General features: G+C 38.3%; 1 protein-coding gene across 2 annotated transcripts; it reads left to right on the forward strand.

Moving 5' to 3' along the window:
- Positions 1–7276: 7276 nt before the first annotated feature.
- LOC112053286 (uncharacterized) lies at positions 7277–26798 on the forward strand (the record flags this gene model as incomplete). Of its 2 annotated transcripts, none has more annotated exon segments than XM_052890590.1 (8): positions 7277–7551; positions 9501–9659; positions 10207–10381; positions 18041–18231; positions 18705–18773; positions 18943–19294; positions 24641–24751; positions 26580–26798. In XM_052890590.1, coding segments are annotated over 8 exon segments (1408 nt in total), but the record flags the coding sequence as incomplete, so codon positions are not given.
- Between the last annotated feature and the right edge of the window lie 559 nt (positions 26799–27357).

A 27357-nucleotide genomic window follows, 5' to 3' on the forward strand; every position in this document is an offset into this window, starting at 1 on the left:
TAAATGAGATTTAAATGTGAAATTGGGTTTTATGTGTTGACATAAAAAAAGAGAATAAGAGGACCTCACAATTAAAGTTAATTTAGAAAAAAAGCTGTAATACTAAATATTAACAGACCACATTAATAAAAATACTATAAACTAAATTATCATCGATAATCGAGAATAATCAACAACCTAACACTGAGGGTTTGGCGGTAAAATCGTAGGAATCACATATAGCTCTCGGTGTTCTTTTTTTATTGATTTACTGCATTTTACAGTATTATGCAGAAATCTAAGCAAAGTAGATTTTATTCAATATGGATCTGTAAATGTGCACAAGTAAAGTGGAGGACTCTATCAAATTTTGGTAAGGTCACCTTTTCCTTGACTAACATGACAACTTGACCTTGATGGTCGTTAACCAACTGACGGACAAATGGTGAAAGATGGAATATTTGACCACATTTTAGTAAAGGAGCGCGGGTTGCTAAAATTGCAGTTACTACAGCGTCATTAGAATCGATTAGATTTGGTAGATTAGATGATAGAAGGAATAAATGGTTATATACTTTTTTCACTTTCAGCAGTGGGGAAAAAAACTACAGAGTTTAAAGATAATTTTTTATTACTTTGGCTTACTGAAATTAACAGAAACCATGAGCGATTATTCAGAAGATTATTTCATTAAAAATAAGCAAAAAAATAACCGCAGTCGTAGCTCGATAACAGAAATATAAGGGTTTTATTTTGTAACTTTGGAACCCTCCCATTCCATTACGTGACGCTCGTCAGATTTTCAAAATGCACATGTTCCAGCAATCAACTCACCTACCTTATCATAATCTGACGTGCTGGTTGAGTATTTCTGAAGTTAATTTTTTTTTGCTTGCCCTAATCACACCCACCAATATTAAGGGGTCATACTTAGTGGAGGTACTGAACAACGTGCAAGGTATACTTCCTTATGTTCATCTGCCGCACTCGAGTAACTGCAAAAATCCCCTCTTCGGCTCCTCTACTATTCGCCCTAATAGGTGAAAATTGTTTGATAAAAAATACTTGAGGGCTATATGCAAAATCTGCGAAGCGATAATGAAAAAATAAGCACTATATTATTAGTAGACAAACAACCACAATACTTAAACATGATCATGTCAAAGAGTCTTTTATTTTTTTTTTTAATTAGGTAAGTTTTTTATTTGGTCATTATTTGGTTGGTCGTGTAATTTTATTATTTTATTATCTTTATGTACTTATACGAATTTTTAATAGCAAGCTTGTTTATGTAAAAATATGTTTTGACCTTAAATGACTATATTTTATTATATATAATTAAGACTTGTACAGATATTATTAGATATCCGTATAAGTTTGTTCGAATCTTCTGATTGTTTTATTTTAGGATGTGTACCATCATAAATATCTGCTGTATTTTATTATTTTAAAATAACATGATTATATAAAATGTAGTTGAATGGAAAAATAATGTTCAATACATTTTATATGTTTTCGTGATACCAATAAATATATACACGACCAGAATTCATATAATTAACATCTATTAAAAGTGTATGATATCTGGTACATACTAATATAGTTGGTTAAGTTAGAATAGCCATTATTATAAAACCATCCTATATTTTATCACCACCATGTAGTAAAGGTGTCACAAAAAATAGGTATCGTTTACATAAAATACATCTCGTAGTTCGTTGATAATGTGCAAACTTTTCTTTCGATATCAGAAATTAGAGAGGAGAGATTTTTTGTAAAGTCAAAAAAAAATTAGAAATGTTTAAAAGCTATCTGCAATACTTATGTACCTACATGAAAACTGTACGCATGTTGTTTCGGAGTTATAGCTCTTGCGATTTACAGACGCGCGCTCTTCATATTATAATAAAGACTTAACAATTACAATAATAATAGCCCAGTAAATTAAGGAAAATGTTGAAAGTCTACCTTCGAATGAGAGATAATAAGCTGTGAAAATCTTCACCTTTCTTTTTGATGTTCTAACAGTTGTCTCAAAAGTCTCTTAACGTTGTTTATGTTATTTAAGGTTACTCTTATCTTTATCTCAAAAACGGGAGCTGTAGATAATCAAGATGCTCACTAACAACAAATTTCGTGACCTTTGACCTTGAATAACTTACGGCGCATACCCGACTTGTGACTTGAGACTTTTTAGTCAACTTTTAGGAAACTTAAACGTAGGCATATAAGCTCACGATATCTCATTCCGAGTTAAAAATCCTTATTTGTCTAGGCTATAAATAGCCTACTAGGGTCAGACCGGAAGTTCGGTTTCGGTTTCGGCCGAGTATCGGCCAAAAATCGAGTATCGGCGGCAATTTCAGTTGCGGCCAATATAGGCCGAAAATTTTGCCGAAACCGATACTGATTTCAGAAGTAGTCGTACACGCTCGCCTTAGTTCATATGACGCTGACGGCCATGTCCGGGAATTGTCGTACACCGTTCGGATAACTCTGCAATGCAGCAACAAAACTTAGTCAGTTCGTTATCGCCCGACGCAAACATTCTTTAGAGGTTATGTTTTGATGGAACTGATTATTTTTTATTCTTCTAACTACAAATACAAAACAAAGTATTAATTCATAAGATTTCAAAATACTAATACTTAGTATTTAATGAAACAGTAACAATTAGTGATTTGATTTTTGGTAATTGATAAACGTTTTGCAATGAGAAGTTTGAAAAAATAATAAAAAATTTTTTATAAATCATTTTAATAAACTTAATGTACTGTGTTTCCATTTCATGTCCTAATTAATGCAGATTATTGGGTAAAGTGCACCAAACTTCAGTATTTTAAGGAATTTTATACTTGACCACGTGAGTTTCGGTTTCGGCCGAAACTGTAGCCACGGCCGAATATTCGGTTACGGTTATTGCCAGAAAACCAATTTCGGTCAGACTGTAATAAGTACATGATACACGTTTTAAATTGTTCCAACAGATTGTTTAACTCCGCCTTTTCTAATGTATTTAGACAACCGCGCCTTCGTAGATCGCAAGTGCCGTACTATGCAGAAGTATTATAAAATGTGTTATTAGTGTATGTACGTTTATAACTTAGCGATTAGAAATTACTTTTATTAAAAATATAATATTGTAGTGTTTAAAACGTAAATATTTTTTTTTAATGTTATTTTAAGATTACTCTGGAAGTACCATTTGGTGTTTATTTACGAAAGTGGATAAAACGCACATCTTTGAAAGATATAAACAATTAAAAAAATAAAACTTGGTTCTGCAAAAGTTGTTTTTTTTTTAATACTTGTAATCATTCTCTATTTCATTTTCCATTTAAAAAATATCTAAGGGGTGAAATTTTCAAAACAATTGTAACACATTCTTTTTCTTAACTTTAAACACTAGTGAAAAAAATTAAGGTAATAAAAGTGCCAAACATTTTATATTATGAGGCTTTTCAAGTTTTCCCTTTGAAAGTGAAAATCATGTCATTATTTTAAAACATTTTACTGGTAGTTCACATACCAATTTTTACAAATTTAACTTTAAAAGTGGAGGACTCTCTATACAAACTTTCAACCCGTCGTCCATCACTTTATTTAATACTAGCGGACGCCCGCGACTTCGTCCGCGTGGAAATGAATGTAAAGTTTCAAGCCCTACTCAAGTTTCTTGTGAATTCATTCATTAGTTTCAGCGTGATAACCGGTCAACAAATATATGGACAGACCGACTTACAGACAATATTTTTCTCTTTAGTATCAATTGTACAGGTTGCTCGGGACTATTTCCCATAACTTTAAGGTGTTGACGAGCCCGCTTATAGGAGCCGAACTGCAAAATTAATATTTTTTTGACTAAAAATTTTTTTTTTATGTTTTCATACAAATTAATTCAAATAGTTACAACTATCCATGAAACTCACGCCTTATTTTTTTATCTATCCTTGCATTTTAAAATACGTAAAACTTGGCTACGTCATAATAATAGGGATGAGTATAAGGGACACTAAGATCTACTTACAAAATAAATATTATTTACAACGAAAATATTAATTTTAGAACACATGTTCCTTGAACATTTTTCATTAATTTTCTTTCTTATTGTAAAGAATACAACCTCAGAGTTAAGGGAAATACTCCCCAGCACCCTCTATAATGCCCTACAAGTCCAACTCCAACAGAATTTGACCTGTTACAGTAGGTATTATTATATGTATTGTAAATAATATGTACCTACTCGTACCCAATGCTTGTATTTATTTAATTTACTCGTAAAGGCAAATAAAATATCAGCAAAAAAGTAATGATAACGTACTGGCTAACTTGAAAATTATCTGTCTGTTAGTTTCAAGTTCCGACTAAACTCTGAAATGGCTAGACATATTTTAACAGGACTTCATTATTGGATAGCCAATCATACAGGCAGTGCCGGATTAAGGTAACTTGATGCCCTAAACAATCCACCCTGTGTGCCCCCCCCCTATTTTTAAGTAAACTAGAAAAATACTCTCGGATTTTGAAATAATTTATTTTCTCGGTCATCTCTAGTGCCCCCCTAGACAGGATGCCAGGATGGATCAATTGTATTGTAATATTAAAAATAAATAGCTTCTTCAATGCAGGAAGCATATTGAAATATTTGTGGTTATGCGATCCTGGTATCCGAGCAGCATTGATTTATCAATGCTGAGCTCGAGTGACCTCTCAGAATGAGAGGTCACTCGAGCTCAGCTTCAGCCCAATGCGGATTAGCAGACTTCACTCACGTGAAAATTCTTTGGTATGTAGGTTTCCTCACTATATTTTTCCTTCACCGTTTGAGGTACATGATATTTAAGTTCTTGAAATGCACACAACTGAAAAGTTTGAGGTACATGCCCCGGACCGGATTCGAACCCACACCCTCAGGAATCAGAAGCAGGCTATCACGGCTCAAATTAATATTATTGTTCATACTCAAGGTAAATTACAGCTTTCTAGTAGCAATAGTCTCTGCCCTAAACCGCGGACGGACGGACAGAAACTATGGGTGCTTTATGGACTACGGAACCTTGAAAATTCTATTACACCAATAGTTTTGAAGTTATTTATTTTAATTTAGCCCCTTCTTTTTAATTTTAATTGTTTATAACATTTGCTTATATATTCGTGTGTGTAAAACTGTAGCTACAGTTCTTAGTTTTACCTACACTTGGACTAACAATGGCATCATATTATTAAAATACATTAGATCTACCTCAGCCAGGTCAAAAGTAACGAAAACCAATCAAGTCGGCACGTGCCTCTAAAAAGTTATTCAAAAAAGCTTTTCTTTAAAAATACAAAACGCAGTTGCAGTCCCACTTCGATTAGAGGATACGGTACACACAACCGTAATACCACAACAGAGACACAAAACTTGGGGCCCAAGCCAGATGTGCTCTCGTTGTGAAAGAGAAATATTAATGAAATATGAGAATATTGAAAATTTGAAAGAGACACTATACATCTAATGGAGGTCAACGTCCTCTGTGCGGTAAGTGTCTCGATCGTGGAGAAAAGCGTACTACTACCACGCACATAACTTTGCAGCTCTGTCGTATATATACTGTAACATCAAAAACACATCATTAGCGCGATGTAGAACTCTTACAAAGATACATTTTAATTTTCAACGCCATCTATGTCTGTACGTAGTACAGACATAGATGGCGTAAGTAAAACCTATGAGTTTATTGTATGTAATTTACTCCAGGCCTGAGACAGATTTTAGTTCCACCCGCTTCCACTTTGGCTCTGAACGCTAGTGTCGCAACTCTTCTGTCATTGGTCGAAACGAACAGCCAATCAGTGAGCCATATTTTGTTTGTTAAGTAAAGCCATAGAGTACATTGAATATAGGGTATAGAGTCATCAGATGCCATCTCCGCTTAGCGCCATCATGTGAGCAGATAGAGAACTACAAAAATTATAATATATACCCATAAGTATAAAATGAGCGTCGTTTTACGTATATATACCTATATCCATAGAGGCATAAACATAATGTTTACCTATTAGTTTTAACTGTTCTTTAATTCTATGATTATTTTATTTAGGAATAATAAATAATAAAAACACAAATGGCATACATATAATTATTTAGTGTTTCACCTTTTGTGAATATAAACAACTCCGTCTCTTTGAATAGTCATCTTCGTCAAAACCTCTAGTGGTACCGCTTAACAATATATATGTTGACTTACACCAATTAAATGTAAAAAATCTGCACGAAAAAATAAAAAAGAACTCTACTAAATCTCAAGACAAGACATATTTAACAGAGTTCTCGGAATCCAAATTAAAGCACAGGTCCAAACGATTTATAACAGTCACCAAAATCCATAAAAAAAAGCCAAGTCGTCGGGAAAGATCAACGCAAAAAAACACCATGAAGAAAGCAGAAAAAATAAAACCGTTTCGTCTACAAAATTAAACAAAATGTCACAAGCCGTACGAGGTTATAATTTTTTTTTTAATAACTGGCTTAAGATTACCTCAGAATCCGGCTGGTCAACGTGCCTTAAAGCGCCATCTATTGAGCAAATAGTGAACCAAGAAGGCATATGCAATTTGTACTGAGGTCGTAATGTACAGACTGAATACACTAGGGATGTCGGAAATGCAATAAAGTATCGATAATTTTTGAATATATCAATATCGATATTAATATTTTTATTTAAAAATATCGATATATCGATATGTCGGTGTGATAGGAAAAAAATATATTTGGCCTAATCTACTTCAATCATCTTACATTACTAGATAAATACTAATCAATAGACATCATTTTTAATTTTTTTTAATCAAGGACAACAACAAAAAAATATTAATTATTTATTAATCAAACCAATATTTATCTGATACAGATTTAATTACTTAGATTGTTTGAGAACTATAATCAACTCAAATGCAGGCAGAAATACGCTCGCGTTGAGGTTATAATACGGATAACAGACGGATAGTTGAAGCACAGACACTGACACTGAAATGACATTGACAGACAGAGTTGCCAACTTAAGTACCAAATTAAAACGCAGTAAATCGAGTCGACCAAAGACAAAAAAAATGTAATTTGTTAAAAAAATGTTAGTATAAAAAAAGTATTCTTTTTTAGGATTTTTGAATTATAAAAAATTTCGATTTTTATACCTTTTCAATACTTGTAATTTTATATCGATACCTCGATACATCGAAACATTAAATATCGCTCAAAAATATCGATACATTGAAAAAATAATATCGATATATCGATGTATCGATATTTTTTCGACGAGCCTAGAATACACCCTGAGTAAAGCCTCCTGACCGTATAGCCCGCCATTTTATCCTTCCAACTCATTTGTGGTAATTGTGCTAAGTGTATATATTTTCTGGTTAATAAAAATTAATGATTTTGAAATATTCCCAGGCATAATGGATGATGACTGTAACATTAGTCTACACCATTTAAAAAACCAACTCAATTCTGAGATACAAAACATGACGGAAAAGTGTGCCACGTGGGACAAGATAGCGGAGCAAACTACACTACCAGATGAAATACAAGTTAGTATACTTATACAAAATATTATATGTCCGTCCCATATTCGGCTCACTGCTGAGCTCGAGTCTCCTCCCAGAATGAGAGGGGTTAGGCCAATAGTCCACCACGCTGGCCCAATGCGGATTGGCAGACTTCACACACTCAGAGAATTAAGAAAATTCTCTGGTATGCAGGTTTCCTCACGATGTTTTCCTTCACCGTTTGAGACACGTGATATTTAATTTCTTAAAATGCACACAACTGAAAAGTTGGAGGTGCATGCCCCGGACCGGATTCGAACCCACATCCTCCGGAATCAGAGGCAGAGGTCATATCCACTGGGCTATCACGGCTCTCAATCCGCTTTTCTTCATTGCCACAATGCGTTGAGATTGAATAGCATGTCAGTCATGACGAAAATTTCGCTATTTGGTCTTCTATGATTGACAAAACGCGTCGTGCGCGTTTTCAGTAGAGCCATAACACGAAATTCGTCATGTGGATGTTTTACTGTGACCACAACGCGTTGTGAGCTATTTTTCCGCTCATTGACCGTTTTCGATCTTTGAGTGTTACATAGTGTACAAACATACATCCTCGTACATAATTATTATGACAAAAGATTGCAGTCCTAATCTGATCTATAACAGTGTTACGAATAATTAGTATAGTAGTGTTGTATTATTATTAAGTTTATATTATAAGAATCTTAACATATATTATAGATAGGCATATTCAAAAACTGAATAAAATAAATATTACAGTTTATGAGATATTTTTTGAGATATTTATTTACTTAGCATCCATGCACTTACAAACTAATACATAAGCTTAGCATGCATGATACATGCCCTGTCAGGGCATTGTTAAAAATAATAATGTTACATGCAATAATAAGAGATAAAATATATTACAGAATATATATTGGGAAAGTTCTAAGAATGCTATTGGTGTGTTCTGTGATCTGTCCAAGGCGTTCGATTGTGATAGGATAAGGCTGCCGATATACAATCTATATTTGTACTTCAAAAAAGAGCAATTCGAGCAATATATAGAGATTTAAACCCACGTCTTACTAGACACGGGCATAAGTTAGTTATTTCTGCATATCGTCTCCAAAGAGCAAAGAAATCTTTTGTAGGTTTGGGTGTACTCTTCTATAACAAGATCCCCAAGACTGTGATGGACCTGCCAATGCATAGCTTTAAGCAATGTGTTAAAAAACATTTACTTAGTCGAGGTTACTACAGCATTGATGAGTTCCTTAAAGATAAAAGCGCTTGGAGGCCATTGGATCAGCTTCCACCTCCACACAGGAAATAAAACTATAAGAAATTGTAATTGTTATCAATTGTAAATTATAATACTGTATGACTTTTCAAAAGAGCAACTGTTGAGTTTCTTGCCGATATCTTCTCAGCAGAACCTGCCTTCCGAACCGGTGGTAGAATCTTTACAAATAGTCAACTGACGTGTCAAAAGTGCTTGTAAACTAAGCCTACTTGAAATAAATGATTTTTGATTTTGATTTTTTTTTTTACATTTCATTAGACAAAATTAAAATAAGATAGTAGAAACTTGAGCGGAACATTTATAGAATTAAACTAGAATGTTATAATATAAATGTCAGGTATAGTAATGTCATAATAGTAGATTAATTAACGCTAATAAAATTAAATAAACATATGTTATGTTACCATTAAAAATTGTCATTTTGACTACACTATGGTATTGCACTGGGCTACTGGTTCGAGTACAGTACAATGCAAACGTTATGAAGTTTCGGAACATAGTGCGTTAAGCTGCGCAATACAAGATTTTAGGTATCACCGGTAGTGTAGGGGCGTGGTGGCGGTGCGTCACCGTCGCCTCACGCATCTTCATTTTAGCGTACTTTATGTACGACCTGTGCGTAGCGACAGTCGCAGCTTTACCGAGACGTCATAAAGTGACTGTACGTGTGGTGTGTCAGGAGGAGGTGCTGGCGGCGGTGGGGCATGCGCGACTGCTGATGGCGCAGAAGATGCAGCAGTTCGCGTCGCTGGTGCGGTGCTGCGAGCTGCCCGAGCCGGGGCAGGCGCTCGTCACCACCGGAGACCTGCAGGGCTTCTGGGACATGGTGTTATTGCAGGTACGCGCAGGAGATGCAGCAGTTCGCGTCGCTGGTGCGGCGCTGCGAGCTGCCCGAGCCGGGGCAGGCGCTCGTCACCACCGGAGACCTGCAGGGCTTCTGGGACATGGTGTTCATGCAGGTACGCGCAGGAGATGCAGCAGTTCGCGTCGCTGGTGCGGCGCTGCGAGCTGCCCGAGCCGGGGCAGGCGCTCGTCACCACCGGAGACCTGCAGGGCTTCTGGGACATGGTGTTCATGCAGGTACGCGCAGGAGATGCAGCAGTTCGCGTCGCTGGTGCGGCGCAATAATAAATGACTAAAACCCAATTCCTTATACACACAGTTGAGATATGGAAACCATTCTTTCTAGCTTTGGTTTTTCTAGAAGATACCACCTACACACCTACCTACACATGGGTGCAGGTGTAGATGTAGGTGGTACGAATCTTAAAATCAAGAGTGAAAAGGCATCATCTAAGCAAGCACGTTTCACCATAGGTTGCATCAGCGCTTTCCATCAGGTGTGATTGCTTGCTTATATTATTACAAAAAAATATTGTTTTCAGATTGAAAACATAGAAATACGTTTCAAGAAGTTAGAACAAGCGCGCGCTCGCGGCTGGGTGGCGGAGCAGCCCGAGCCGACGGCGCAGCGCCAGCGCAGGCCTGCGCCCCCGCCCAAGCAGCCCGCGCGCGCCGCCCGCCCGCCGCCCACCAGTAGCATGAAGGACATCATCGCGGGTAACTGTAGCACCTTGTCTATTGCTGTCATCATCATCATCATCATCATCATCATCATCAACACATGGAAATCCACTGCTGGACCTGGACTGGACGAGCTTCGAGAACTTTGAGAACTCCGAAACCATATCCAGCGGCAAACCACCTTGCTTGATCAATTATTTAATTCACGGCAAACAATTTTTCAACATGTGATACAAGTCACATGTAACTATTTTTTCGAAATTTTAATTAGTTGACACTAGAGATGGCGCTGTTTTTTGCAAATGAAAATCGATTATGGCAATGCTTTACACTGCACTACACTGTAATAGGGTAGTTGATTCATGTCAATGGAGATCATTCATTTTGGGCCCTTTTTGAAAGTGCCGGCCAACGAAAATAAATGGCACGACTCGTTAGAATTAGCTATTCGGAGCAATAACTAATATGGCATAAAAGTTCTCAAGTGGCTTTGAACCAAGTTATACAGGTTCGACGATTCGTTATTTCCATACATTTTGTCAATTTTGAAAAGTGCCCGCTAAGAAAAAAAACTGATACTTATCGTTAGAACTGCCCATTTGGAACAATAGTTAGTATGGCACAAATGTTGTAAGATTGCTCTGAATCAAGTTATACAGGTTCGATGACTCGTCACTTCTATAGATATTTTTTGAGTTTTGTAAGTGCCCACCAACAATATAAATGATACGTATCGTTGTAACTAGCCATTTGCAGCTATATAGTTACTATGGCATAAACATTTTAGCAATAAGGCCGCCTTTGCATGCTAAGTTTAATTTATGTTTTCTAATGTTTCAATTTATAACTGTATTTTTGTGTGCAATAAAGTATTTCTTCTTCTTCTTCTTCTTCATTTTAGTATATCTCTGTGTCCAGTTACACGGTTTAGATGATTCTTCAAATCCATATGTTTTATTGATTTTTAAAGTGCCGTTTTACAAAAATATGGCACTTATCGTCAGAACTGCCCATTTGGACTAATATTTAGTATGTCACGAATGCTGTTGGTTTGGCCTGAACCAAGTTATAAGGTTCGATGTCTCGTCAATTCAATATATTTGATGGAATTTTGTAAGTAACAAAGTAAATGCTATTTATCGTTATAACTTATAACTAGCTAGATACGAATCAAGTTATACTGTTTAGATGATTCGTCAAATCTATATATTCTACTGATTTTTAAAGTACCGTTCACCTAAAATATTAACCTTAAAATCTAACGTTGAAACTAGTCATTAGGAGCAATAGTTAGTAGCACGTTGCACACGTTTCAGAAAAATTCTATTACTGAAACAAGTTATATAACTATTGTAAAACATAAAAGCAATAATAAAATATAGAAATAACGATTCTACGCACTTGCTCAAATTCAACATTATTGTGCAAATGTAACTAAAAATTGTGTTGAAGTGTTATTGAGAGAAATAAAAACCGTTTTATTAAGTTCTTAAAGTAATAAGCTTGAATAACATAACAAAATCACGCACAACGGCGAATCACATGGCCAAGTGCAGAAACGGTCCAGAAGGAAGAACCATAACAAATAATGATGACACAGCTCTTACACCATGATTACATTTATTTCATATTATTAGTTGAGTATTCATCATTATTACCTATTTAATGTTTCCCATTCAATTCAGATATCAACAAAAACATAAGTGACGAATCATCGAACGCAAATACTTGGATCAGAGCAATCATACAATGTTTCTGTCATACCTAGCTACTAACTGTATTGCTTAAATCGATAAAATGCATAGGAATAAAGAATCATTGAACTTGTATAACATGGCTCAGAGCAGGCCGACAACGTTTGTACTATACTAACTATTGCTCCCCATTCCTATAACAGCCAATTCTAATGATAAGCACCATTTTTATGGTTGGCACTTAAAAATCAAGAAAATGTATGGATATTACAAATAGTCACACCTGTATAACTTAGATCAGATTATTTATACAACGTGTTTGCCATACTAACTGACAAAGTATTCAAAATTCAAAATTCATTTATTTCAAGTAGGCTCAGTTTACAAGCACTTTTGACACGTCAGTTGACTATTTGTAAAGATTCTACCACCGGTTCGGAAGGCAGGTTCTGCTGAGAAGATACCGGCAAGAAACTCAACAGTTGCTCTTTTGAAAAAGTCATACAGTATTACAATTTACATTTGATAACAATTAAATTACAATTTCTTATAGTTTTATTTCCTGTGTGAAGGTGGAAGCTGATCCAATGGCCTCCATGCACCTTTGTCGTTAAGGAACTCATCAATAGTGTAGTAACCTTGACTAAGTAAATGTTTTTTAACACATTGCTTAAAGTTGTGCATTGGCAAGTCCATCACAGTCTTGGGGATCTTGTTATAGAAGAGTACACCCAAACCCACAAAAGATTTTTTAACTCTTTGGAGACGATATGCAGAAATAACTAACTTATGCCCGTGTCTAGTAAGACGTGGGTTTAGATCTCCTTTTCGTTTGTACAAATTAATATTTTGTCTCACATAAACTATACTGTTATATATATACTGACAGGCTACTGTTAAAATGCCTATTTCTTTAAACTTTTGACGAAGGGACTCGCGTGATTTTAGTTGATATATTGCTCGAATTGCTCTTTTTTGAAGTACAAATATAGAATGTATATCAGCAGCCTTGCCCCACAACAAAATACCGTAAGACATTACGCTGTGAAAGTACGCAAAATAAACAAGTCTAGCTGTATCAACATCAGTAAACTGTCTTATTTTTCTCACTGCAAAAGCAGCTGAGCTGAGTTTACCTGACAGTTTTTCTATATGAGCACCCCACTGAAGTTTAGAATCCAAGGTCACTCCCAGGAAAACTGTGGAATTCTCTATTTCTAGTGTTTCACCATTGATCATTATAGACTTATCTAATTTTATAACATTTGGTAATGAAAACTCAATACATTTAGTTTTCTTTGCATTTAAAAGTAAGTTGTTAACAGTGAACCAATGCGACACATGCGATATGGCACGGTTTACATCGTCGGAATTATCTTTACTTCTGTCACTCTTAAAAATTAGGGATGTGTCGTCAGCAAACAGTACTATCTCACAGATGCCGCTAACATGGTGTGGTAAATCGTTTATGTACACTAGGAATAGAAAAGGACCCAGAATTGAACCCTGTGGGACGCCCATTGTGTTAGAAAAACCGCGAGACTTTGAATCATTTATGCATACCTTTTGTGTTCTATCACTAAGATAAGAGGCGATGAGATCGAGTGCAACACTTTTTATGCCATAGTGGCTTAACTTAAGTAAAAGAATGTTATGGTCAACACAATCGAATGCTTTGGACAAATCACAAAATACACCAATAGCATTCTTAGCATTTTCCCATGCATCATATATATGTTTTAAAAGTTTAGCACCTGCATCAGTTGTACTGCGACCTTTAGTAAAACCATACTGTTCAGGGTGAAATAAATTATTTAAATTAAAATGACTTAAAAGTTGATTTAAAATGATTTTTTCAAAAACCTTACTAAGTGTTGGCAGTATTGTAATTGGTCTATAATTATTAACATCAGTTTTGTCACCTGATTTAAAAAGTGGTAACAGTTTGCCATGTTTCATTAGGTTCGGAAAGATACCCAAATCCACGCATTCATTAAAAATAATAGCTAAGTGGGGAGCAATGACATCAATGATGTTAGATATTACTTTCACTGACATGCCCCACATGTCTCCAGTTCTTTTTAATTTTAACAGTTTAAAAGTTTTTTTAATGTCTGATACAGTTATATGATGAAATTCAAAAAGAACGTTGCACTCTTTAACATGGCCTCTTAATATCCTCTGGGCTTCCGTAGCAGAAGAGTCCAGTGAATCTGTTAACAAGATAGGAACATTCTGGAAAAAGTCTTCAAAGGCATTAACAACCTCGTTATCGGTGTTTATCTTTTTATCATTGACAATTAATTCAAAACTCATATCACGTGGTCTAATTTTGCCTGATTCTTTATTAATTATGTTCCAGGTTGTTTGTACCTTGTTTTCAGATTTTATTATTCTATCTTTGATGTGTAATGATTTTGCAAGAATACAAACACGTTTGAAAATTTTTGAATAGTTTTTTACATGTTCTAAATATGTTCGCGTTTGATTATACTGTTTCTCCTCGTACAACTCGTACAATCTGTCTCTACTTTTGTAAATGCCTACAGTAGCCCATTCGCTAAACTTTAATTTTTGAGTAACATTAATACGTTTAAAGTTAAAAATTTTACAAAACTCTTTGTCTATTGTCTTGAACAGCGTACCAAATAGCCTGTCTGGGTGACTATTTTCAAATGAAAGACTTGGAATTTTTGAAGAAATTATGCTTTTAAATCGCTCTAATTTACCTTCAGTTATCGGCCTATACTTGAACCATTGGTTGCTATTGGATTTATTGTTTAAAATAGTTATTATTTGACCACTGTGATCAGAGCCTAATTTATTTATTATCATCTTTTTTTCAATCACACAATTGTAAAATATATTATCCAGACATGTCCCTGAAGTAGCCGTTATCCTAGTAGGTTCATTAAAAGCATGAGTCAAATCAAAACATTTGAATAAGTTAAGAAATCTAACAGACTTTGAGTTTTCTGTTAGAATATCAACATTAAAATCGCCACAAATCAGTATTTGTTTGGAAGATGTGCACAAACGTCTCATTACATCCTCCATTACCTCTTGAAATTGATCAAAGTCAGCAGGAGGGGGTCGGTACACGCATACTATAACAATTCGTTCCAACTCCACACAAGATAGTTCAACAATGCATTCCACAGAAAGACTAACTATGTCTTTTCTATCCTTGTATTTTAGGTTATTAAGTAAAAGTATTAAAGAGCCACCATGTCCAGCCCTTCTGGAGAATACACTTGACAATGAAAAATTTTTAATATCAAGTACTGATAGTTGTGACTTTGTGAGCCAGTGTTCCGTAATACATAAGATGTGTATATTGAATTTCTCTACAAATAGTTCAACTTCTAATTCCTTGCCGTTGATGCTCTGTATATTTTGGTGTACAATGTTAAAGTTACAGTGCACCTCCGTTGTCATATTTTCTAGTTTAAAGAATTTTTAATTGTAACAGTACTAGGATTGGTACTGCAGTCATATATAGAAATATTTGTACTACAGTTTGTAGAGATGTCAATAGACTGAGTTACACTACTTGTAACTGGATCGTTTATATAAAAATTAACATTTGAGACAGTACTATCACTCGTACTCTGGTCAATAGAAACAGAAGAACTATTTTTACAAGTCGAATTAGTGTCAATAGACTGCGTTACAACATTTGTAACTGACTTATTTAAGTTGTAAGCCAACAGGGACGCAAAATGCTGCTTACATTTTTTTGGCAGATATAAATTATCTTTAGTCAACGAGTATGAGTCCTGTATGTCTAAATGATCAGTTAAAATGATATGTGTAAGAATTTTATTGGTAGACACCTTTTAAAATCAATAAAATGTATGGAGATGACATGCCATTTAACATGTATAAATTGATTTTGAGCTATGAACGTGGGCTATGAACGTGAAGAAAATACCTGGGAAGTATGTTGGAATAGTGAAAGAAATGTATAGAGATGCATGCACGAGCATACGGTTAGAAGCTGGTGTTACTGACAAGTTTCAAGTGGAGGTGGGCTTACACCAATGATCGGCTTTAAGCCCCTATTTGTTTCTCCTAGTAATGGATGCTCTGACATCAGACATACAGGAAGAAGCACCTTGGTGTATGCTGTTCGCCGATGATATTGTACTTGTCGGAGAAAACGCATCTGAGGTACAGAGCAGACTGGGAAAATGGCAGGAGAAATTGGAAAGTGTTTGGTCTACGAATCAGTCAAAGGAAAACTGAATACTTATTCTTGGACTTTGGCGGTACATCTCAATCTTTCAAAATTGCCTTAAATGGTGTAACCCTACCAGCTTGCTCCGATTTTCGGTACCTCGGGTCGCTTTTTCAAAACGATGGCAATATGGACCGAGACGTAAAAAGTAGAATGAATGCGGGATGGATGAAATGGCGACAGGTCTCAGGTGTACTATGTGACCCGCGAATGCTTCTTAGACTTAAGGGTAAAATATACAAAACGGTTGTAAGACCTGTCGTGCTGTATGGATCAGAATGTTGGGCGGTGAAAGGGATGGATAGTAAACGAATGCATGTGAACGAAATGCGTTTGTTGAGATGGATGTGTGATGTGAAAAGAATAGATAAAATAAGGAATGAGTATATAAGCGGAAGTCTGAAGGTGGCGCCAGTGACAGAAAAATTGAGGAGTAGAAGGTTAGCTTGGTATGGACATGTAATGCGTAGAGAGGAAAGTCATATTACTAGAAAAATGTTGAATGTGCAAGTGGAAGGTCATAAGAGGCCAAAGAAGAGATGGTTGGATTGTGTGAAAGAGGACATGTGTGTAAAAGGAGTGGACGATGAGTTGACGAGTAATAGAAACGAATGGAAAAGATTGACATATTTTTCCGACCCCACTTAAGTGGGATAAGAGTAAGGAGATGGTTCAGGCCAAACCAACAGCATTCGTGACATACTAAATATTACTCCATATGGGCAGTTCTGACTATAAGTGCCATATTTTTGTAAAACGGCACTTTAAAAATCAATAAAACATATGGATTTGATGAATCATCTAAACTGTATAACTGGACACAAAGCTATACTAAAATGTTAATGCCATAGTAACTATTGCTGCAAATGGCTAGTTACAACGATACGTATCATTTATATTGTTGGTGGGCACTTACAAAACTCAATAAATATCTATAGAAGTGACAAGTCATCGAACCTGTATAACTTGATTCAGAGCAATCTTACAACATTTGTGCCATACTAACTATTGTTCCAAATGGGCAGTTCTAACGATAAGTATCAGTTTTTTTCTTAGCGGGCACTTTTGAAAATTGACAAAATGTATGGAAATAACGAATCGTCGAACCTGTATAACTTGGTTCAGAGCCACTTGACAACGTTTATGCCATATTAGCTATTGCTCCAAATAGCTAATTCTAACGAGTCGTGCCATTTATTTTCGTTGGCCGGCACTTTCAAAAAGAGCCCAAAAATGTATGGAGCGTGAATGATCTCCTTTAATATTTAATATAAACAATATTAATATCATGTAGTACATGGAATAAGGGTCCGAAATATATCAATGTCAATTAAAAGTTAAGGATTTCTTATAAAACTTAATCACGTAATTTTTAAAAATTTCTAAACGTTTAAAAGTAACACACGTGAACTTATTGTTAACTAATATTTTTGCTGCTTTTTGCAAAAGAATGATTATGGCAACGCCTCACACTGCACTACACTGCAATGGTTGGACATTTGGCATTTATTCCTCAAAGTTTGCAAAAATCGAATTAACGAATCGCCTTAATCTCGTATCTTCACAGAGTCCATATATGGTTGTTGTCTTTTTGGGAGAATGTGTCAGATTCTATCATGGCGTTTATTCAATTTTCTGTCTATACTATGGACTCCGTCCCATAATCAAATCTAACGGGCCCCAAACGACGTTTATCATTGTATTGGTCCTAGTAATGAATCAACTACCCTATTACTAACAAATTGAAAATGTCGTGTCCAGCGGCCCGCAGAGCCAAGAAAGCCGACACCGGCGACGTGAAGACGTTCGAAGCAGGCTTCTTCAGCGTCCAGACGCCGGTGAAGTCGCCCGCCACGCTCGCGTTGCCGGTGCGCGCGCCCGCCACGCCGCTCGGCCTGCCCTCGCTGCTGAAGAGCGTGCTGTCTAGCGAAGCGAAGGCCTCCGCTAAAAAGGTACGCCAAGTCCTTTGTTAACCTTGTTAACGACATTTTGTACTGGATAATATGTTACGTACTTATTACGCAAAAAGTTATTTGATCAGTTAGCAAAATCTATGTTTATTATTGTGTATTAGAATCAGGTTTCATTTTTTACTGTTTAAATAAATAAGTCTGTAAAAGGTTGAACACGTGACTCCAATAGCATCGCGTCCAATATGGCGGGTGACCGGTACCCTTGACAGAGTGAGCCCCCCCGGTGACGCCGTAGTGGTTCCGCAGGGAGCTATCGGCACCTACTCAGACAGAAAAAAAAAAAAAAAAGACAGAGTGAGGCACCCTGCCCCCACTGTAGTCTGCCAGTTGAGCAGTCCAGTTGTAATCGCGTTCTCGTAATGGATAATCGTATTCTATTTAGTCGTTCCGGTAATGATCGATAGTGTTACTTTGTGTATCTGCCATCATTCATCATCTCATTTTTCATGCAGAGTTCGTACGCCATACTGCGCGCGTCGTCGATCAGCAAGCAAGTGGACAGCGACGAATCGCCGTATGAGGTGAGGGTCTTCTCTTTAACTAAGTTTCCTCAGTCTTTTGTTTAATACGGATTTTACTCTTTTTTTTGTTGACAACTGCATTAGAATCCCTTGTGTAGTCTAAAAGATCAATAACCATCCATCCATCTCCTTTGATATGGAGTCAACTACCCTATTAATATTTTTCCAGGGAAACCAGATCCACATGCCACCAATAAACTGGAACGCAACGCCAGGGAAGAGCATACTGATATCACAAACAAACCCAACCCCAAAATCGACGGGCAATAATGAACAAGTTCAAAATGGAGATGATGATAAAACCTCCAGAGTCCATAAATTGCAAGATGCAGAGATATCGGCAGATCCTGATTCAGAGAAATCACAGAATATTGCAGACGACACTTCTAATGCTGCAGCATTGGCTACTGACAAGTTTACAACAGAAGAGAAAGAGAATAGACGTAAGTTGGGATTAACAGCAGAAGAAACCACTCCAGTAATGACCCGAAGTAGGAGAAAGAGTCTACAAACACCGGCTAGTGAGAATTTGAATGTTACACGATCTTCTAGAAGGAAGAAGACATTGTTAGAAGTTAATGATGTAAAGCAACCGGTTACTCCATCTGTTAGTGGATTTAGAAAATGAATTCATTTCATTTTCATTTTATGTGTAATACCAAATTATGGTCATGTAGAGGCATACTTATTTTGTTTTATTGCAAAAATATTTAAAATATAGTAAGTTCCGATTTTGGCCACGCGCAAAGGGGATGTCCCAAAATGGGCCCTTATTATTTATAATTTATACGCGGGTCAATAGTATTTTACGGATATAAGATACAAATTGCTGTTGAGAAAATAATTTTCAGAATTTTGGAACCCGCATTAATTAGATAAATATTTTTTTTTGTTTCGCTTCTACAAATTAAACATAGTAAAAGTTCAAAACAGCCAATAAAAACACCTAGAAACATTGAATTTATATCCGGTGTAAGCTGTCATTGTCACTGTCGTGTAATATTGTCTATTGTCAATAAGACATAGGAAAGAAACATTAAATCGTAGACAGAGAAGACAGAGAAACAAAAATAAAACCTTAAGTTGCTATAAAAACACCATAAACGAACGCTACTATTGTCTAATAATGAATTCAGCGATCCCATCTGACGTTTCCTGTGATACCATTTTTTATTGAATCAAAAATAGTGATGTGACAAAGTGAACGTACATGACTCACTCATTATGTTCTGAACAAAAATAACAAATAATTTCAAAAATTACATTTACATCTGTTATCTATTAAGAAATTAGTCTATGGCTTAATAATAAACGTAAAACATATTTTGAGTCAGTCAGTAATGAAAATAAAATTATTCCAAGACCTTATTTAATTTGACTAATAACTGAGACAAATACAATTAAATTAATGCTTTTAATTTATAGATCAGATTTTTCATGATAAGTTATTAATGACTAGCAACGCCTGTGACTTCGTTCGCGGAAGTAAGTCACCTACTTCGGTAGTATTGCATTCTGGAATGATTAAAGAACGAATGAAAAAAAAATACACAATAGCAAAGATTTTTTACTATCTCTATAAAATTTACATTTTATTTAAATTTCTCTATTAATAAAAATGAGAGTCAACTATAGGGTAGTTGATATGAGTCAACTACCCTATAGTTGACTCATATCAAATTATCAATTTTAAAATATTTAAAGTAGATATTTTAAAATGAAATTTTATCTTCCATTTTAAAATATTATCCGATATTAGAGTCATAAATTTATCGTCACTTTTTTCTGACTCTACTTTTTGTTCATCTTTATTTTCATCATCTCTCTCTCTCTCCGCGTCGTGTTCCTCATTACTGAGGGTCGTGACCCCTATCACACATTCATAACTTTTTCCGCACGATGTCACGCCATGCGGCTCGGCTTTTCGCGACTTGTAGAGCATCGTGTACTTTTGTATCGAGAGTGGTGCGGATTTGATCTGACCAACGCATCGGGCTACGTCCCCGAGGTCTCTTTCCTTCCACTTTGCCAGTGATAACAAGTTTCTTTAGGTTATCTCCTTCTCTCCTGGCAATGTGACCGAAGTACTCAAGGATCCTCTGAAGACAGGTGGTGGAAAGTCTTTTCGAGATGTTGAGTTGTTTTAACACCGATGCATTGGTCCTATGCGCTGTCCACGGAATACGGAGTATTCTTTGCCAGCACCACATCTCAAAGGCATCTATGCCATGCCGATCAGCTGATTTGATAGTCCATGTCTCAGCTGCATATGTGAATATTGGAAAGATTAGAGTCCGGACAAGACGCATTTTTGTGTTTAAGGAGATGTTCCTGTCTTTCCAAATTTTATGCAGTTGAGACATGGCACTTTTGGCCATCCCAATTCTCCTGCGAATTTCCATCTCACATGATCCTGTGTTTGTTATATTGGAAACAAGATATATGAAATTTTGAACTATTTCAAGATTCAAAGAGCCAGTGAATTGTAATTTATTGGCGCGATCAACAACCATTAATTTTGTTTTCGACTTGTTTATGGAGAGACCCATTTCTTCGCTCACACGTGCCATTCTGTTCCAAAAAATATGTCATCTCTCCCTCCGATGCTGCTAAGAGAGTTGTGTCATCAGCGTAGCGTAAATTGGTTAACTTTGCTCCATCAATGCTGATGCCACCATCCCAGTCTTCGAGAGTTCGTCTCATTATATACTCTCCATATATATTGAACAGAATAGGAGAAAGCACACAACCCTGCCTAACGCCTTTGCAGAACTTGAAAGTGTTGGGTGTAACCTCATCTATTCTTACAATTCCTGTGCTACTGCTATACAGGTTTATGAGCAGTGTTACTAGATGTTGTGGCACTCCCAGGTCTGCAAGCACTCCCCACAAACAACTCCAGTTAACGCAATCGAAAGCTTTGCTATAATCAACAAAGCACATAATCATTGGCGTATTGAATCCGTATGCTTTCTCGATTAGCTGTCGCACATTTAAAATTTGTTCTCGGGTGCCTTTGCCTTTGACGAAACCAGCTTGTTCCTGAGGAATTTGCCAATCTAGGTAATGACGAATGCGGTTGTTAATAATATACAATAGTACTTTGCTGGCATGGGAGATTAGTGACAAAGTACGATAGTGATCACATTTCCGTGTGGAGCCTTTTTTGTGCAGAGGAACTACGACTGACATAGCCCAATCATTTGGCCATTCACCTTTTTGCCAAATTAAGTCGCAAATCATGTGCAGCATATCGATACCGGTTTCCCCTAGACCTTTCAGTGCCTCAGCCGTAATGTTGTCTGACCCAGGAGCTTTTTTCATCTTGAGCTTGTTTAACGCAGCAATGATCTCTGGTTGGAGGATTGACGGTTCTAACTCCAAGTTGTTACAGTTAGTGTGATGTGTTGTTTCTGGATCATTGGAATCTTTGTACAGATTTTCGCAATAACTACGCCACCTTTCAGCTATTGTGTCAAGCTCAAGTAAAAGTTGACCCTCGGAGTCGTCCACGACCTACGTTTTTGGTTTGAACTGCCTAGACAAGAGGTGAACCTTCTGGAACAGGTCCGATGTTTCAAGTTTTAGAGAGTGACGTTCAATTTCGCGGCAGATGTCTTGAATAAATTGGTTTTTATCATCTCGACAACTTTTCAGGATGTCCTTACATATATTCGCATAATCGTCCATCACTACTGGGTTCTGAAGACCTTTCAGTTTAATTTCTTTTCTCTTGTCTATTAGTTTCCAGGTGCTATGCGTTAGCCATTGTTGCTTTCTAGGTTTAGCTACTCTAGACTTATTATATTTCCAAGGGTGTCCGTTATACAAGTCTTGAGATGTTCCCAAAGTGAATTAGCATTCGATAGCAATGGAGGATTATCCTTTAGTTTTCATTTCTGATTCCGAGACCATATTTTCCCACAGTTGTCCTGATGTGGTCATCAGCTATCGTACTTCCAACTTTGGCATTCCAATCACCAATAATCATCGTTACTTCGCGGCTAGGTATTTTATTCAGGGCGGTTTCAAGAACTCTATAAAAGTTATCTATCTCGTCTTCTGAGGCCTGTGAGGTAGAAGCGTATACCTGAACAATGTTAAGTTTACATGGTTTAGTGTTTATTTTTACAGTTATTATTCTATCAGAAATAGGGTTATATCCAAGAACGTATTGATTTAGTTTCGAAGGTATCAATACGCCCACGCCATGCTGACTGGAGTCTTCAGATCCGCAAAAGTACATGGTATTGCCGGAGGCAGTTCTGAAATGACCTTGACCACGCATATGTGTTTAATATTGAAATGTTATGGATTTTCATTTCCTTTTCCACGATGCTCAGTTTACCCGGTCCTAGAAGGCCTCTGACGTTCCAAGTGGCAATACGGCGGTTGGCTCGTATTGAAGTCTTGCACAAAGTATGTTTCTTGCCGTCAGTAGTATTTCCGTTTAGAGACACCTGGTGGCACGTATCCACAACAGCTTCGGTCGCATATTTCACACCATCCAGCCCGGGTACTGAATGGCGCCGAGCGTTAGTCGGATCGTCCAACAAACACATTCCATTTCTGTTTGCTGTCATAGTAGATTGGGGTTTTCTTGGGATTAATAATGTGGTGGGCTCCCAGATCCTTCCACATACATTTTCATCATCAGACGATTCTAAACTTAGTGTTTGCGTTGGCTTAGGCGCTAGATATTTGTTTGAAATTGTAGTTTTTCGACCATCACAGAGTCGAATATTTGAATAGTCATTGACTATTCAATGCAAACAAACAAACAAATCTTTCCGCTATATAATATCAGTATCTTTTTTTTTAAATTTTTAACAATATAAGTATAAAATACAAAACATTATTAAAAATGTATAAAAAAAATCACCCTCCCGCTGCGGGACATTTGAGTGCCCAAGCAACCGGTGGTCAGGGCTCCAGAGTGAGGAACCTCCTCACAATACGCGCCGTCTCAAGAATCACTGCCTTTTGTATCCGACTCTTGATCCAACAGTTAAGCGAAAGCTTCTTAAGGTGTTGGTCGAAGCTTTTCGCTATAAGACCATTGACTGAAACAACTATCGGAACAATAATAGTTGACTCATAATAATAATAATAGTTGACTCGTGAGCAAGGTCCAAGTATTTTGATACTTTTTCCTTTTTGGCTTTAACCAGATTATCGTCATGTGGATCAGTAATATCAACAATTATTGCACGACGCACTGACCGATCGACTAGCACTATATCAGGTCTATTGGCTACAATATACCTGTCAGTGATAATCGTAATTAAGAAAGTCGGGTTTGTTACATATCAACAACTCAAGAACGGCTGGACTGATTTGGCTGACAATTGATGGAGAGGTAGTTTAGAACCAGGAGAAGGACATAGAATAGGGTACTTACTTAGGGTAGGGGTAAGGTTGAGTAGGGTATGCTAGGGTAGGTGTTGGGTGAGAGTATGGTAGGGTAGATGTAGGGTAGGAGTAGGGTAGGAGTAGGGTAGGCGTAGGGTGGGAGTAGTATAGGGTAGGGGTAGGGAATGAGTCAAAGCGAAGCTTGACAGGATCCGCTACTAGATAATAATTAGCATACTAGTGAACCCGCCATCCTCCCAAAAACGCCAAGTTTATGAGGATGGAGGAGGATTTTGCAACTAAATAACAACTGTAACACTTTTTTTGTACAATAAATATTTTATTCTTAGAATTTTATTATAAATTTCATTAGGTACTCTAAATTTTCAAATCGGAAGTCTCCCTACCATTTTTTACCTATTTGCCCTCAGAGATCAGGGCAAATAGGTAAAAAATTGGTCAATTACATAATTTACATTTAACAAGTTAACAAATTATTAATATTTGTGTTACAGTGTCGGAGTATGCCGGACCGGCGCGCAAGGGCTCGTACACGCAGAGCGAGGCGGACAGCATCGGCAGCAAGCGCAAGCGGCTCACGGAGGGGCAGCAGCACTCCGTCGACGGTGAGCCGTTAACATCCTTACACACAGTGTAGTGTCGGACTATACCCGACCGCTCGCACACGCGGAGAGCATCGGCAGCAGGCGCAAGCGGCTCACGGAGGGGCAGCAGCACTCCGTCGACCGCCTCTCCAGGCCGAGGACCAGCAGCGCGTCGGGTGAGCCGTTAACATCCTTACACACAGTGTAGTGTCGGACTATACCCGACCGCTCGCACACGCGGAGAGCATCGGCAGCAGGCGCAAGCGGCTCACGGAGGGGCAGCAGCACTCCGTCGACCGCCTCTCCAGGCCGAGGACCAGCAGCGCGTCGGGTGAGCCGTTAACATCCTTACACACAGTGTAGTGTCGGACTATACCCGACCGCTCGCACACGCGGAGAGCATCGGCAGCAGGCGCAAGCGGCTCACGGAGGGGCAGCAGCACTCCGTCGACCGCCTCTCCAGGCCGAGGACCAGCAGCGCGTCGGGTGAGCCGTTAACATCCTTACACACAGTGTAGTGTCGGACTATACCCGACCGCTCGCACACGCGGAGAGCATCGGCAGCAGGCGCAAGCGGCTCACGGAGGGGCAGCAGCACTCCGTCGACCGCCTCTCCAGGTCGAGGACCAGCAGCGCGTCGGGTGAGCCGTTAACATCCTTACACACAGTGTAGTGTCGGACTATACCCGACCGCTCGCACACGCGGAGAGCATCGGCAGCAGGCGCAAGCGGCTCACGGAGGGGCAGCAGCACTCCGTCGACCGCCTCTCCAGGCCGAGGACCAGCAGCGCGTCGGGTGAGCCGTTAACATCCTTACACACAGTGTAGTGTCGGACTATACCCGACCGCTCGCACACGCGGAGAGCATCGGCAGCAGGCGCAAGCGGCTCACGGAGGGGCAGCAGCACTCCGTCGACCGCCTCTCCAGGTCGAGGACCAGCAGCGCGTCGGGTGAGCCGTTAACATCCTTACACACAGTGTAGTGTCGGACTATACCCGACCGCTCGCACACGCGGAGAGCATCGGCAGCAGGCGCAAGCGGCTCACGGAGGGGCAGCAGCACTCCGTCGACCGCCTCTCCAGGCCGAGGACCAGCAGCGCGTCGGGTGAGCCGTTAACATCCTTACACACAGTGTAGTGTCGGACTATACCCGACCGCTCGCACACGCGAAGACCATCGGCAGCAGGCGCAAGCGGCTCACGGAGGGGCAGCAGCACTCCGTCGACCGCCTCTCCAGGCCGAGGACCAGCAGCGCGTCGGGTGAGCCGTTAACATCCTTACACACAGTGTAGTGTCGGACTATACCCGACCGCTCGCACACGCGGTGAGCATCGGCAGCAGGCGCAAGCGGCTCACGGAGGGGCAGCAGCACTCCGTCGACCGCCTCTCCAGGCCGAGGACCAGCAGCGCGTCGGGTGAGCCGTTAACATCCTTACACACTGTGTCGGACAATACCCTATTTTTAGCAGACTCGGAAGCGGTTTACAAACAATAACAAAACCAATGTCGAACAAACAAACTCACAACATTTGTCAGGACAACTTAATTAACAAATCAAACTGTAACCAAAATAAGACCCTAGAATGGCAGAGAATGACCTTGAGTGAAGTCACGTACTTGTGAACGTTGTGTGTAGGGTTAAGGGCGCCCTTGACATTAACTCCCCTTTTCCGCTCAAGTCACTCTCCCCGCCTATCTCAAGTAACGACAAAATGCCTTTTTTTTTATCAGAAGAATATCTTGAGAAAAAAATATGGCAATATGTCATTAAGACATGTAGGTCTACAGTCTACACGTTTTTTAAAATAAATATTTAGTTCTAAAGTTATTTATTTCTGTATATTACAGGCATACTGCAAGATATCAGTGCAGCGTCCAAACCTTCGACATCAGCAAACAAATCTAACACAGAGTTATTGCCGTCCAAGTCGAAGGCTGGTGGGAAAGTACTGCGGACAAAGCTGCCGATCTTTACAGCTTTGCACCAGAAGAGGTTTGCAAAGATGGAGTCCTTGGACGAGTGTCAGGAGAGACAGTTGCTGACTCTAACCGGATCAGAGAATATTATAGAGAGAGGTATTTAGTATTTATTAATTGAGGCACTAGCGGACGCCCGCGACTTCGTCTGTGTAAAATTTAATTTTTCACAAATAACTCGGGAACTATGAATTTTTCCGGGATGAAAAGTAGCCTGTGTAAATACAGAGTAAATCTATAGCCCGCTTCCATCCAAGTGAGATTGTGGTCAAGAGCTAACTCGTAGAGAATGAAAAAAATTACATAGTTTTAGCAGAAGGCTTCAAAAGAATGGCAGAGAGTGACCTTGAGTGGAGTCACGCACTTGTGAACGTCGTGTGTAGGGTTAAAACGCCTTTGACTGGTAACAAACACTCCCTTTTTCCACTCAAGTCACTCCCCGCCTATCCCTAGTAACCCTTAAAGAATTACACACCAAGAAATGTGAACACGACGGGTGCCTTTTATCGCAAGTCGTTCCCGCCAACAGATCGCTACCCCTCTCTAACTCCCTACTATTTACAGAAACAAGTCGCGCCATCTAGCGTCGGCACGTACCAACACGAGATCAAGCGACGTCATATCCGTCTTGGACTACTATCTCCTACAA

This window comes from Bicyclus anynana, chromosome Z (genome assembly GCF_947172395.1).
Source record: "Bicyclus anynana chromosome Z, ilBicAnyn1.1, whole genome shotgun sequence".
Classification (NCBI taxonomy): Eukaryota; Metazoa; Arthropoda; class Insecta; order Lepidoptera; family Nymphalidae; genus Bicyclus; species Bicyclus anynana.